We start from the raw sequence: 14,979 nt of genomic DNA, 5'->3' as shown, positions 1-14,979 counted from the left end.
GGTCTCAAGAATAGCCATATTTTTACAATCAGAGAAGAAAAGGAATCCAAATCGGAAAAGAAGTAAAACTGTCACTATTTGCAGATGACATGATACTATACATTGAGAATCCTAAAGATGCTACCAGAAAAGTACTAGAGCTAGTCAATGAATTTGGTAAAGTAGCAGGATCCAAAATTCACAGCAATGTCTTGATTCCTATACACTAGGGATGAAAAATCTGAAAGAGAAATTAAGGAAACACTCCCATTCACCACTGCAAACAAAAAGAATAAAATACCTAGGGATAAACCTACCTAAGGAGACAAAAGACCTGTATGCAGAAAAATGTAAGACACTGATGAAAGAAATTAAAGAGGATACAAACAGATGGAGAGATATACCATGTTCTTGGGTTGGAAGGATCAACATTGTGAAAATGAGTATACTACCCAAAGCAATCTACAGACTCAATGCAATTATCAAACTACCAATGGCATTTTTCACAAAACTATAGCAAAAAATTTCACAGTTTGTATGGAAACACAAAAGACCCCAAATAGCCAAAGTAATCTTGAGAAATAAAAACGGAGCTGGAGGAATCTGGCTCCCTGACTTCAGACTATATGACAAGGCTATAGTAATTAAGACAGTATGGTACTCACACAAAAACAGAAATACAGATCAATGGAACAGGGTAGAAAGCCCAGAGATAAACTCACACACATATGGTCACCTTATCTTTGATAAAGGAGGCAAGAATATACAATGGAGAAAAGACAGCCTCTTCAATAAGTGGTGCTGGGAAAACTGGACAGCCACGTGTCAAAGAATGAAATTAGAACACTTCCTAACACCATACACAAAAATAAACTCAAAATGGATTTGAAACCTAAATGTAAGGCCAGGCACTATAAAACTCTTAGAGGAAAACATAGGAAGAACACTATGACATAAATCACAGCAAGATCCTTTTTGACCCACCTTCTAGAGAAATGGAAATAAAAACAAACAAAAAATGGCACCTAATGAAACTTCAAAGCTTTTGCACAGCAAAGGAAACCATAATCAAGTTGAAAAGACAACCCTCAGAATGGGAGAAAATATTTGCCAATGAAGCAACTGGCAGAGGATTAATCTCCAAAATATACAAGCTCAATATGAAAAATGAAGCTCAATATCAAAAAAACAAACAACCCAATCCAAACATGGGCAGAAGACCTAAAAAGACATTTCTCCAAAGAAGATATACACAGTGGCAACAAACACATGAAAGAATGCTCAGCATCACTAATCATTAGAGAAATTCAAATCAAAATAACAATGAGGTGTCACCTCACACCAGTCAGAATGGCCATGATCAAAAAATCTACCAACAATAAATGCTGGAGAGGGTGTGGAGAAAAGGGAACCCTCTTGCACTGTTGGTGGGAATGTAAATTGGTACAGCCACTATGGAGAACAGTATGGAGGTTCCTTAAAAAACTACAAATAGAACTACCATATGACCCAGCAATCCCACTACTGGGCATATACCCTGAGGAAAACCATAATTCAAAAAGAGTCATGTACCACAATGTTCATTGCAGCTCTGTTTACAATAGTCAAGACATGGAAGCAACCTTAAGTGTCCATCAACAGGTGCATGGATAAAGAAGATGTGGCACATATATGTAATGGAATATTACTCAGCCATAAAAAGAAATGAAATTGAGTTATCTGTAGTGAGGTGGATGGACCTAGAGTCTGTCATACAGAGTGAAATAAGTCAGAAAGAGAAAAATACCGTATGCCAACACATATATATGGAATCTAAAAAAAAAAAAAAGTCACTATGAACCTAGGGGCAAGACAGGAATAAAGACACAGCCCTACTAGAGAATGGACTTGAGGATATGGGGAGGGGGAAGGGTAAGTTGTGACAAAGTGAGAGAGTGGCATGGACATATATACACTACCAAATGTAAAATAGATAGCTAATGGGAAGCAGCCACATAGCACAGGGAGATCAGCTTTGTGACCACCTAGAGGGGTGGGATAGGGAGGGTGGGAGAGATGGAAGCTTAAGAGGGAAGAGATATGGGAACATACGTATACGTATAACTGATTCACTTTGTTATAAAGCAGAAACTAACACACCATTGTAAAGCAATTATACTCCAATAAAGATGTTAAAACAACAACAACAAGAAAAAAGATGTGGCACATATATACAATGGAATATTAGCCATAAAAAGAAACAATCAAGTTATTTGTAGTGAGGTGATTGGACCTAGAGTCTATAATACAGAGTGAAGTAAGTCAGAAAGAGAAAAACAAATACTGTATGCTAACACATATATATGGAATCTAAAAAATTGGTTCTGATGAACCTAGGGACAGGGCAGGAATAAAGACAGACATAGAGAATGGACTTGAGGACACGGGGAGGGGGAAGGGTAAGCTGGGAAGAAGTGAGAGAGTGGCATGGATTTGTATATACTACCAGGTGTAAAATAGCTAGCTAGTGGGAAGCAGCTGCATAGCACAGGGAGATCAGCTCGGTGCTTTGTGTCCACCTCGAGGGGTGGGATAGGGATGGTGGGAGGGAGATGCAAGAGGGAGGGGGTATGGGGATATATGTATACATATAGCTGATTCACTTTGTTATACAGCAGAAACTAACACAACATTGTAAGACAATTATACTCCAATAAAGATGTTAAAAAAATAGGCATATTTTTAAAATAATCAGATCACAATAAGGAAGGCAATGAAGAACAGTGACTCAAGGATTTTTTGGTTTCTATAAATTGGGCTTATGGCAATTAGCAAAAGACTTGTCATTACCTCTTACATAAACATTCGAGACTAAGCTGTTTCTACTGGATTATACCATAGCCATACCTGTTATTTTGTATAAATGACGTATGGAACCAAAAGAAAAATGGACAGTTGTCATAGTATTTAGGAAGAGCCTAAAAAGACATGGTAAAAACAAAAATTAGTTCTTAGTTTCCATTTTACTGTGAAAAATAATCTTTCCAAAGGGATTAAAATCCCTTCCTTTATTCATCTGTACATTCATCAAATAACTGCAGCTATTGAATATGCAGCACTTACCGTCAACATTATACTCAAGACACCAAGACAGAGACTTTGAGAGATTGCTGTTCCTTTCTCTCGCCATTTCTAGCAAAATTTTTAAGGACATGTATTTTCTCTATGATAGATATTTATAAATTTAGACACTGGTCTTTTAATCTCGTTCGGATAGTGCTAAACGGAATCTACTAAGTACCTATGTCTATTTCTGCCCCAATAATATCATCCGTTCCTACAAGGAGCAGCTACATTGGATAATTAACCACGATTGATGATGATAGAAATACCTAAGATTTCTGAAAGTGCTTTCATCTCATGACCCTTGACAATCACAAAGGCCAGGTATCACCAACATCCCCTTAGCTAGTGCCCCTACACCAGTGCTTCTGCTTAGAGACCACTGATTCAGAGAATTCAGACTGGCTCCGTTATTCAAGGGGAGCTATCCCAGCCACTTGCTTCAACACATGTACCATTTCAAACTTAGTAAATTCTCCGCCAACAGGGAGAAAGCAGGGGATGCAGGAGGGCACAGGAAATAAGCTTTAAATTGAGCAAACACAGTTATACGTTGGCGGATCTGGTTGATGATTTAATAGGAAAATGAAACTATTGGGGCTTAGAAATTTGCTATATACAGAATAATCAGACAAACATTTGATAAATGGTAACATCAATTATACTGTAATGACAATGGCAGATATTATTTTTCATAAATATTGGATTAAATATGCTACTTTAAATGAATTATACATCAATTGAGAGGAAAGCAAAATCTCCCTCACTTTAACGTATTTTATAAGTTATGGGGAGCAATGTGTTTTAAAGATACAAACCAAAAATATCACTGCTATGTACTTTATACCTTGGGGTTTTTTTTTGTTTTTAACATCTGGGTTTTTGTATTTTTTTCTTATTTGAAAATTAATACATGCAAATTGTATATAATTTAGAAAACAAATGAGCAAAAATATATTTAATTACATATTTTCTTTTTACAAAAAAATTCGATATAGAAATCTGACTTGTTTCATCTCCCCATCCCTGACTAGGGGTTGACATCTCCTGTCATCTCCCTTGTTGGGAATTGTAGCAAAGGAAATCCCAAACCAGAATCATTCAGAAGACTAGACAAGATTAGCAGCATAGATTGTTTCTTGATTACTCACCGAAGAAGAAGAGAGAAATTTCACTTTCACCTCATCATACAGAGCTGGACAGTTGGATAGATTAATTATTACTCTGTCTGTTTCAGCATCATGAACCATCTGTGGATGAACACATGGAATTCAGAACTATAAACTTAACTGATAATGAGACAACAGTGAAGTTCACGTTCACTTACTGAGGCTTCTTCTATTTAATCATGTACTCTTGGTCTCATAGCCCAATGACTACATGTATAAATGTTAATATTTATTTCTATAAAGTTGCAATACTGGTAACATTTTTAACAGGCCATCGTGGTTGAGGGTTATGGTGGAACACTTGAAAAGCAAGGTATTCAATTTTCTATTAGACTTTAACCAAGTAAACATTAGTGTTGAATGTGTGTCACCTAATTTTCATATGTTGGGAATACATAAGAAGCTCAATTTTAAAGCTAGTAGGCGTATTTAAAAAGCAATGCCTAGTTGCTCACATTTTATCAAAAATGTGTTTGCTGATGGGATCCTAGGCCTTGTCAGTAGCAGACTGCTGGATGGAGTGACCAAAGGTAGGCCAAGTTTCTGGAATGAACGACTCTGAAGCTATACTGATTATTTGTTACGGATACACCCTTGTATGATAATGACCCCCACAGTGAGAAAGGTCTGTGCTAGGCCCTGTGAAAAATACAAAACAAAGTGAAGACTCCGTTGATGCTTCAGGGAGTAAAACACATCAGGAACAATAGCAGAATAGCATAGAACTACGTGTTAAGCTGTATGATGAAGAGTAAGGGTGCAGCTGTGTGCTTCAGGGAGGCTAACAGGCGTAGAATGAGAAAGTGTCACCGAGGAGGTAGAAACTGAGATGGGCGTGGAAGGATTTGTATAAATGAAGAGGAGCACTGAGGCGGGATCCAGATGGTGGAGTAGGAAGATGCTGCCACGGACACTCCACAACTACAGCTACGTGTGCAACAGCTCTCCTTGAGAAAGACCTGAAGACTAGCAGAACAGCTCTCCTACAACTAAGGATATAAAGAAAAAAACACATTGAGACAGGAGGAGGGCAGAGATGTGGTCTCAGCAGGACCCATACCCCCAACACGGCTACCCCCAAGTGGGAGGGGACCTCAAGAACACGGAGGTTCTCCCTAAGGAGAGAGGGGTTTGAGCCCCACATCAGGCACCCCAGCCCTGGGGACCTGCACCAGGACAATGAGCCCCCAGAACATCTGGTTTTGAAAACCAGCAGGGCTTGTATCCAGGAGAGCTGTAGGAAACCAAGACTCTGCTCTTAAAGGGCACACACACAAATTCACTCACTTTGAGTCCCAGGACAGAGGCAGCACTTTGCAAAGTGCCCAGGCCGTATGTGAAGTACATTCATGAACTTGAGGGTGAGTGCCAAAGGGGGGGAAGAAACGCCTCTGGGCAACAAAGTGCTGGTGGGCATCATTTAAAAAATTCTCCTTCTACCTAGGCTGGCCCAGCACTGGCAGGTGCCATTTCAAAACATTTGCCATCTACCTTGCTACCACCACTCACCCCAACACCAGCATTCCCCTGCAGACCTTTCCTGCCCAAAGCAGCTCCTCCCAGCTGGCACCCCTCCAAAGCAGCTGCCACCCTGCCATATCCAGCGGGAGTCCTTGGCTGGTTATAGTCCCCCTCCTCCCAGGGTGGGAGCCAATCCCACTCACAACTGTACCTGCAACTGTTGTGGTTGGGCCCCACAGCCAGCCACACTGGGGCCAGCCTTGTCCACCAGTGAATGTGCAGCAGCTGGGGCCAGGCCACACAGGCAGCTGGCTTGGGGGCCAGCCCCTTCCACCAGTGTGACTGCAGCAACTGTGGCACCATACAACAGGACGGGCACATGCCGCCCACACAGAAAACATCCCTGGCTCTGGTGACTAGCAGGGATTGCTCTTCTGGGCCCCACAGGAAACCACCTACAAAACCTTCTTCAAAACCAGAAGATGTAGCTAATCTACCTAATACACAGAAACAAATGAGGAGACAGGAATATGTTCCAAATCAAAGAACAAGACAAAACTTTGGGATAAGAACCAACGAAATGGACATAAGTCATCAACCTGATAGTGTTCAAATACCCATAAAGATACACACCAAACTTGGAAGAAGAATGAACACAGTGAGAACTTCAACAAAGAGATATAAAAAAGAACCAATCAGAGCTGAAGAATACAATTACTGAAAGGAACAATACAGTAGATGGAGTCAAGAGCATATTAGGTGCAAAAGAATGGAAAAACAACTAGTGATGTACAAGGGAATCCCTATAAGACTATCAGCTGATTTTTCAGCAGAAACTTTACAGGCCATAAGCGAGTGGCACAATATATTCAAAGTACTGAGAGGGAAAAACTTACAATCAAGAATACTCTATCCGGCAAGGTTATTGTACAGAATTGAAGGAGGTATAAAGTTTCCCTGACAAGCAGAAACTACAGGAGTTCACCACTGAACCAGTCGTACAAGAAATGTTAAAAGGACTTCTTTAAGGAAGAAAGAAAAGGCCATTACTAGAAATCAGAAAACATGTGAAAGGAAAAATCTCCCTGGTAAAAGCAAATGTAGAGTAAAGGCAGTGGATCAACCACTTACAAAGGTTATAAAGTTTAAAGACAAAAGTTGTAAAATCAACTATAACTACAATAATTAGTAGGTATACAAAATCAAAAGATGTAAAATGTATCAAAAACATAAAACATGGAGTGGGGGGAGTAAAAATGTAGAACTTAAGTAATCAACTTAAAATAGACTGCTATACACATAGGCTGCTATACACGAACCTCAAATTAACCACAAACCAAAAACCTAATATTGAGAAAAATTAGAAAAAGGAATTCAAACATAATGCTAAAGAAAGTTATCAAATTCCAAAGGAAGACAGCAAGAGAAGAAGGAACATAGAAGAACTGCAAAAACAACCAGAAAATAATTCACAAAATGGTATTGAGTACAACCTATCAATAATCACTTTAAATGTAAATTCTTCAATCAAAAGACATAGGGTGACTGATGGATTAAAAAAAAAAAAAAAAGACCCATCTATAGGCTGCCTACAAGAGATTCACTTCTGATCTAAAGACACACACAGACTGAAAGTGAAGGGATACAAAAAAATATTCCATGCAAATAGAAACAAAAATGTGGGGTAGCAATACTTATATTATACAAAACAGACTTTAAAACAAAGGCTGTAGGACAGCCACATGTAAAAGAACATTCTCTAACACCATGTACAAAAACTCAAAATGGATTAAAGACCTAAATGTAAGACTGGATACTATAAAACTCCTAGAGGAAAACGTAAGCAGAACACTCTTTGATGTAAATTAGAGCAATAATTCTTTGGATCTGTCTCCTAAATCAAATGAAACAAAAGCAAAAATAAATGGGACCTAATTAAGCATATAAGCTTTTACATAGCAATGGAAACCAATGACAAAATGAAGAGACAACCTACTGAATGGGGAAAAATATTTGCAAATGATATGACTGATAAGGCGTTAATATCCAAAATATATAAGCAGCTCCTACAACTCAACATTAAAAAAAAAAAGGCAATTAAAAAATGGGCAGAAGACCTGAATAGAGATTTTTCCAGAGAGGACGTGCAGATGACCAACAGGCACATGAAAAGATGCTCAACGTTGTTAATCATCAGATAAATGCAAATTAAAACCACAATGAGACATCTCCTCAAACCTGTCAGAATGGCTATCATCAAAAAGAAGACAAGCCTCTTCAATAAGTGGTGCTGGGAAAACTGCACAGCTACATATAAAAGACTGAAATTAGAACACTACCTAACACCATACACAAAAATAAACGCCAAATGGATTAAAGACTTAAATGTAAGACCAGACACTATAAACGCTTAGAGGAAAACATAGGAAAAACACTCTGACAGTCATGAACCACAGCAAGATCTTTTTGGACCCACCTCTTAGAGTAACGGAAATAAAAACAAAAATAAACAAATGGGACTTAATTAAACTTAAAAGCTTTTGCGCAGCAAAGGAAACCATAAACAAGATGAAAAGACAACCCTCAGAATGGGAGAAAATATTTGCAAATGAAACAATGGACAAAGGATTAACCTCCAAAATATACAAACAGCTCAAGGAGTTCAATATCAAAAAAACAGGGCTTCCCTGGTGGCGCAGTGGTTGAGAGTCCACCTGCCAATGCAGGGGACGCGGGTTTGTGCCCCGGTCCAGGAGGATCCCACATGCCGCAGAGTGGCTGGGCCCGTGAGCCACAGCGGCTGAGCCTGTGCGTCCGGAGCCTGTGCTCTGCAACAGGAGAGGCCACAGCAGTGAGAGGCCCGCGTACCGTAAAAAACAAACAAACAAACAAACAACAACAGTGCAGTTAAAAAATGGGCGGCAGACCTAAATAGACATTTCACAAGAAAGACATACAGATGGCCAAGAGGCACATGAAAAGATGCTCAACATCACTAATTATTAGAGAGATGCAAATCAAAACTACAATGAGGTCACCTCATGCCAGTCAAAATGGCCATTATCAAAAAATCTAGAAACAATAAATGCTGGAAAGAGTGTGGTGAAAAGGGAACCCTCATGCACTGTAGCTGGGAATGTAAATGGATACAGCCACTATGGAGAACAGTACGGAGGTTCCTTAAAAAATTACAAATAGAACTACCATATGACCCAGCAATCCCACTACTGGGCATATACCCTGAGAAAACCATAATTCAAAAAGAGACATGGGGCTTCCCTGGTGGCGCAGTGGTTAAACATCCGCCTGCCAATGCAGGGGACATAGGTTCGAGCCCTGGTCCGGGAAGATCCCACATGCCGTGGAGCAACTAAGTTCGTGCACCACAACTATTGAGCCTGCGCTCCAGAGCCCACAAGCCACAACTCCTGAAGCCCAGGCGCCTAGAGACCGTGCTCTGCAACACGAGAAGCCACCGAAAAAGAGCCCGTGCACCGCAACGAAGAGTAGCCCCTGCTCACTGCAACTAAAGAAAGCCCATGCACAGCAAAGACCCAACACAGCCAAAAAAAAAAAAGACGTACCACAATGTTCATTGCAGCACTATTTACAATAGCCAGAACATGGAACCAACCTAAATGTCCATTGACAGATGAATTGAATGGATAAAGAAGATGTGGCACATATATACCATGGAATATTACTCAGTCATGAACAGAAACGAAATTGAGTTATTTGTAGTGAGGTGGATGGACCTAGAGTCTGTTGTACAGAGTGAAGTAAGTCAGAAAGAGAAAAACAAATACCGTATGCTAACACATATATATGGAATCTAAAAAATATATGTATATGGTACTGATGAACCTAGTTGCAGGGCAGGAATAAAGAGGTAGACATAGGGGCTTCCCTGGTGGCACAGTGGTTGAGAGTCTGCCTGCCGAGGCAGGGGACACGGGTTCGTGCCCCGGTCCGGGAAGATCCCACATGACGCGGAGCGGCTAGGCCCGTGAGCCATGGCTGCTGAGCCTGCGCGCCCAGAGCCTGTGCTCCGCAGCGGGAGAGGCCACAACAGTGAGAGGCCCGTGTACCGCAAAAAAAAAAAAAAAAAAAAAAAGAGGTAGACATAGAAAATGGACTTGAGAACATGGGGTGGGAGGGCAAAGCTGGGGCGAAATGAGAGTAGCATCGACATACATACACTACCGAATGTAAAACAGTTGGCTGGTGGGAAGGAGCAGCATAACACAGGGAGATCAGCTCGGTACTTTGCGATGACCTAGGGGGTGGGATGGGGGGGTGGGAGGGAGGCTCAAGAGGGAGGGGATATGGGGATGTGTATGCATATGGCTGATTTGCTTTGTTGTGCAACAGAAACTGACACAGAATTGTGAAGCAATTATACTCCAATAAAGATTAAAAAAAAAAAAAAAGACAACCAATGTTGGCAAGGATGTGGAGAAAAGGGACCCTTCATACACTGTTGGTGGGAAAGTAAATTGGTGCAGCGACTGTGGCAAACAGTATGGAGGCTTCTCAAAAAACCAAAAAATAGAACTATCATGTGACCAAGCAATCCACTCCTGGGTATGTATACAGAAAAAACTCCCACTAATTCGAAAACATACATGCACTCCAAAGTTTATAGCAGCATTATTTACAATTGCCAAGATATGGAAGCAACCTAAATGTTCATCAACAGATGAATGGATAAAGAAGATGTGGCATATGAGTAGTATTCCACTGTGCGATAGATAAACATATACTTTATATATATAGATATATATATAGATATATAGATATATATATACGCACAAACACACACATATATATCACACAGTGGAATACTACTCAGCCATAAAAAAGAACAATTTGCTATTTGCAACAACATGGATGGACTTTGAGGGTATTATGCTAAGTGAAATAAGTCAGAGTAGGACAAATACTGTATGATATCCTTTATATGTGGAATATAAAGAATAAAACAAACTAGGGAATATAACAAAAGAAACAGACTCACAGATATAAAACAAACTAGTGGTTCCCAGTGGGGAGATGGACGTGGGGAGGGGCAAGATAGGGGTAGGGGACTAAGAGGTACAAATTATGTATAAGATAAATAAGCTACAAAGATATATTGTATAACACAGGGAATATAGCCAATATTTTATAATAACTGTGAATGAAGTATAACCTTTAAAAATTGTGAATCACTATGTTGTACATCTGTAACTTATATAATATTGTCCATCAACTATAATTCAATTTAAAAATCCCCAAAAATAAAACCAATTTTTAAAAACAAAGGCCGTGGGAGTTCCCTGGTGGCACAATGGTTAAGAATCTGCCTGCCAATGCAGGGGACACGGGTTTGAGCCCTGGTCTGGGAAGATCCCACATGCCGCGGAGCAACTAAGCCCATGCGCCACAGCTACTGAGCCTGCGCGTCTGGAGCCTGTGCTCTGCAACAAGAGAAGGCCGCGACAGTGAGAGGCCCACGCACCATGATGAAGAGCGGCCCCCACTCGCCGCAACTAGAGAAAGCCCTCGCACAGAAACGAAGACCCAACACAGCCAAAAATAAATAAATAAAAAAGTTTAAATAAATAAAAAATAAGTAAAATTGCATGAAAAAGAATAAAATACTTAGGAATAAGTTTAACCAAGGAAGTGAAAGACCTGCACTCTGAAAACTATGTCGATGAAAGATGTAAATGTGACACAATTAAATGGAGAGGTATACTGTGCTTATGGATTGGAAGAATTCATATTGTTAACATGTCCATGCTACTACCCAAAGCAATATACAAATTCAATGTAATCCCTATCAAAATACCAAGAGCATTTTTCACAGAACTAGAATCCTAAAATTTGTGTGGAACCACAAAAGACCCCAAATAGCCACAGTAATCTTTAAAAGAACAAAACTGGAGGTATCCGTTTTTCTGACTTCAAACTATATCACAGAGTTATAGTATTCAAAACAGTATGTTACTGGAACAAAAACAGATACATAGATCAATGGAACAGAATAGAGAGGCCAGAAATAAATCCACACACTTATGGTCAATTAATCTACAACAGAGATGACAAGAATATACAAAGTGGAAAAGACAATCTCTTCAATAAGCAGTGTTGGAAAAACTGGACAGTTACATGCAAAAGAATGAATCTGGACCACTACCTTACACCACATATGACAATAAAGTTAAAATGGATTAAAAATTTGAATGTAAGACCTGAAACCATAAAACTTCTAGAAGAAAGCATAGGCAGTCAGCTCTTTGACTTTGATCTTAGCAATACCTTTATGGATCCGTCTCCTCAGGCAAGGGCAACAAAAGCAAAAATAAACAAGTGGGACATCAAACTAAAATGCTTTTGCACAGTGAAGGAATCCTGCAATAAAATGGAAAGATAATCTATTGAATGGGAGAAGATACTTGTAAATTATGTATCCAATAGGCGTTAATATCCAGAATATAAAAATAACTCATAAAACTTAAAAAAGAAACATCAAAACAAGAAACAATCCAATTGAAAAATGGGCAGAGGACCTAGAGCAGACATTTTTCTAAAGAAGACATACAGACGGCCAACAGGCACATGAAAAAATGCTCATCATTACTAATCATCAGGGAAATGCAATTCAAAACCAGAACATCACCTCATACCTGTCAGAATGACTATTATCAAAAGGACAAAAAATAACATTGGTGAAGGTGTGGAAAAAAAGAAACCCTCTTTCACTGTTGGTGGGAATGTAAAATGGTGCAGCCACTATGGAAAACAGTATGGAGGTTCCTCAAAAAATTAAAAATAGAACTACCACATGATTGAACAATTCCACTTCAGGGTATTTATCCAAAAAAAACCATCAACAACAACACTAATTTGAAAAGATATATGCACCCCTATGTTCACTGTAGCATTATTTACAATAGCCAAGATATGGAAGCAACCTAAGTCCATCAACAAAGAAAATGTGAGGTATATATGTGTCTGTATATATATATATATATGCACATGTATGTATATATGAATATTATCCATACAAGAAGGAAATCTTTCATTTGTGACAATATGGATGGACTCAGAAGGTATTATGCTAAGTGTATTAAGTCAAAGAAAGACAAATACTGCATGATTTCACTTACATGTAGAATCTAAAAAACAAATGAACATAAAACAGAAGCTGACTCATAGATACAAAGAACAAACTGGTGGTTGGCAGGGGATAGGAGGATGGGTGAAATAGGTGAAGGGGAATAAGAGGTACAAACTTCCAGTTATAAATAAGTCATGGGGATGTAATATACAGAATAGGGAATATAGTCAATAATGTTGTAATAACTTTAAATGGTGACAGATGGTAACTAAACTTATCGGTGATCATCTCATAATGTATATAAATGTCAGATCACTATGTTGTACACCTGAAACTAATATAATATTGTATGTCAATTATACTTCAATTTTTAAAAAAGAGGAGCTCTGTAAAGAGAATCCAGTTCAGACAGGGGACTGGGAGGGCAGGGCTGGAGGAGGGGAAAGAGGGGAAAGACCAGCAAAAACAGGAAACAGAAATTAGAGTGTTGTGTTCCAAGGGCCAGAGGGGACCCAGTCTACCTGGCATGGAGACAGCAGGCCACGTTACTAATGCGAATAAGCTCAGGTATGATAGGGCTCTATCTTGAGAATTCAAGACCCAGGAAAATAGGAATGAAGTTGTTGAAGATTAGAGTGGAGCATTTCCTAGGTGATAAAGTTGGGCTGGTAATGATCACATCTAACATTTATTTAGTGATGTATAACTCACAAAGCAACTTCACATATATTATCTAATTCAATCCTCACAACACTTGAGATGTAACCTTTATTTTACAGATAAGAATACTGAGCCAAAAGGACTTCCCTGGTGGTCCAGTGGTTAAGACTCCACGCTTCCACTGCAGGGGGCATGGGTTCAATCCCTGGTTGGGAAACTAAGATCCCGCATGCCTCACAGCCAGAAAAAAGAAAGGATATTGCGCCAAAGATATTAACTAGCTTTGACCGTGGGTACACAGTGTGTCTTCTGCTCTAGCTACAGCTTTTTACACTGACAGCAGTATTTCAGGATGCATATTGCAGGACCCTATATACTGCCCTGTATAGGAGAAAGCTAAGGAAAGGAGACCACTGGAGAAGTCTAGGCATGAGCAAATGAGGTCCTACACCGGGTAGTGGAAATGGGGACAGGAAGGGAGCGAGTGAAGAGAGATTCCAGTGGTCTCATCAGCAGGAATTGGTGACTGACTGGATTTAGGGGCCACGGGCAAAGAGAGAATCAAAGGGCTTCCCTGGTGGCGCAGTGGTTGAAAGTCCGCCTGCCGATGCAGGGGACGCGGGTTCGTGCCCCGGGCCGGGAAGATCCCACATGCCGCAGAGCGGCTGGGCCCGTCAGCCATGGCCGCTGAGCCCGCGCATCCGGAGCCTGTGCTCTGCAACGGGTGGGTCACAGTAGTGAGAGGTCCGCGTACCGCCAAAAAAAAAAAAAAAAACAAAAAAGAGAGAGAATCATAGATGATACCAGATTTGAAAGTCTGAGTAAGAGAATGCTGGTGCCATTTGCAGAAGCAGATGAAAAGTTCATTGGATAAATTTGGATTGACAACTGTGTTTGAATTGCTAGGGTAAAGAATGCCCACATTGCAGCTCCTGCGTCTACCCCATGTATGGGGCTCATACATATGTGTCAAGTGAATGAAAGAAGATATTATAGTTTAAAGGAGGGGAATGGATGTGTAGAACCAAGAATAGAGTATGTGTGGAGATAAGAACAGAAAGCCAGGGATGAGGCCTGGGGGGAGTGCCCCCTCCCGGGGGTCAGGGGAGTAAAAAGAAGGAAGAGGAGAGGTAATAGGAGAACTAGAGACCAAAGCCTGAGAAAGAATCTTAAAAGTTTATATTTCTGGGCTTTCCAGGTGGCGCATGGTTGAGAGTCCGCCTGCCGATGCAGGGGACGTGGGTTCGTGCCCCGGTCCGGGAAGATCCCACATGCCGCGGAGCGGCTGGGCCCGTGAGCCATGGCCGCTGAGCCTGCGCGTCCGGAGCCTGTGCTCCGCAACGGGAGAGGCCACAACAGTGAGAGGCCCGCGTACCGCAAAAAAAAATAAAAAATAAAAGTTTATATTTCTTACACCCATGAAGGAAGCTTTCCTGTTGCTCCAGGAAAGGTTTGTAGTCTTAACCTTTTCTTCAGCCTTTGAGAAAACTGACTATTTGGTCC

General features: G+C 40.3%; 1 protein-coding gene across 1 annotated transcript in view; it reads right to left on the bottom strand.

The window, feature by feature from the left end:
• Positions 1-14,979, bottom strand: part of LOC307064927 (phosphatidylinositol 3,4,5-trisphosphate 3-phosphatase TPTE2-like) — a gene marked incomplete at both ends in the record, with an annotated part of 86,651 nt that overhangs the window by 1,497 nt on the left and 70,175 nt on the right. Inside the window, 2 exons of the mRNA XM_079721634.1 lie at positions 2,866-2,936; positions 4,233-4,331. Coding sequence (XP_079577760.1) covers positions 2,866-2,936; positions 4,233-4,331 — 170 coding nt within the window. The remainder of the gene's footprint in view (positions 1-2,865; positions 2,937-4,232; positions 4,332-14,979) is intronic.

The sequence above is a fragment of the Hyperoodon ampullatus genome (assembly GCF_949752795.1).
Source record: "Hyperoodon ampullatus genome assembly, chromosome: 16".
Taxonomy (NCBI): domain Eukaryota; kingdom Metazoa; phylum Chordata; class Mammalia; order Artiodactyla; family Ziphiidae; genus Hyperoodon; species Hyperoodon ampullatus.
Note: the sequence above shows the minus strand (reverse complement) of the source record. Positions and strands in the feature narration are given on the sequence as shown.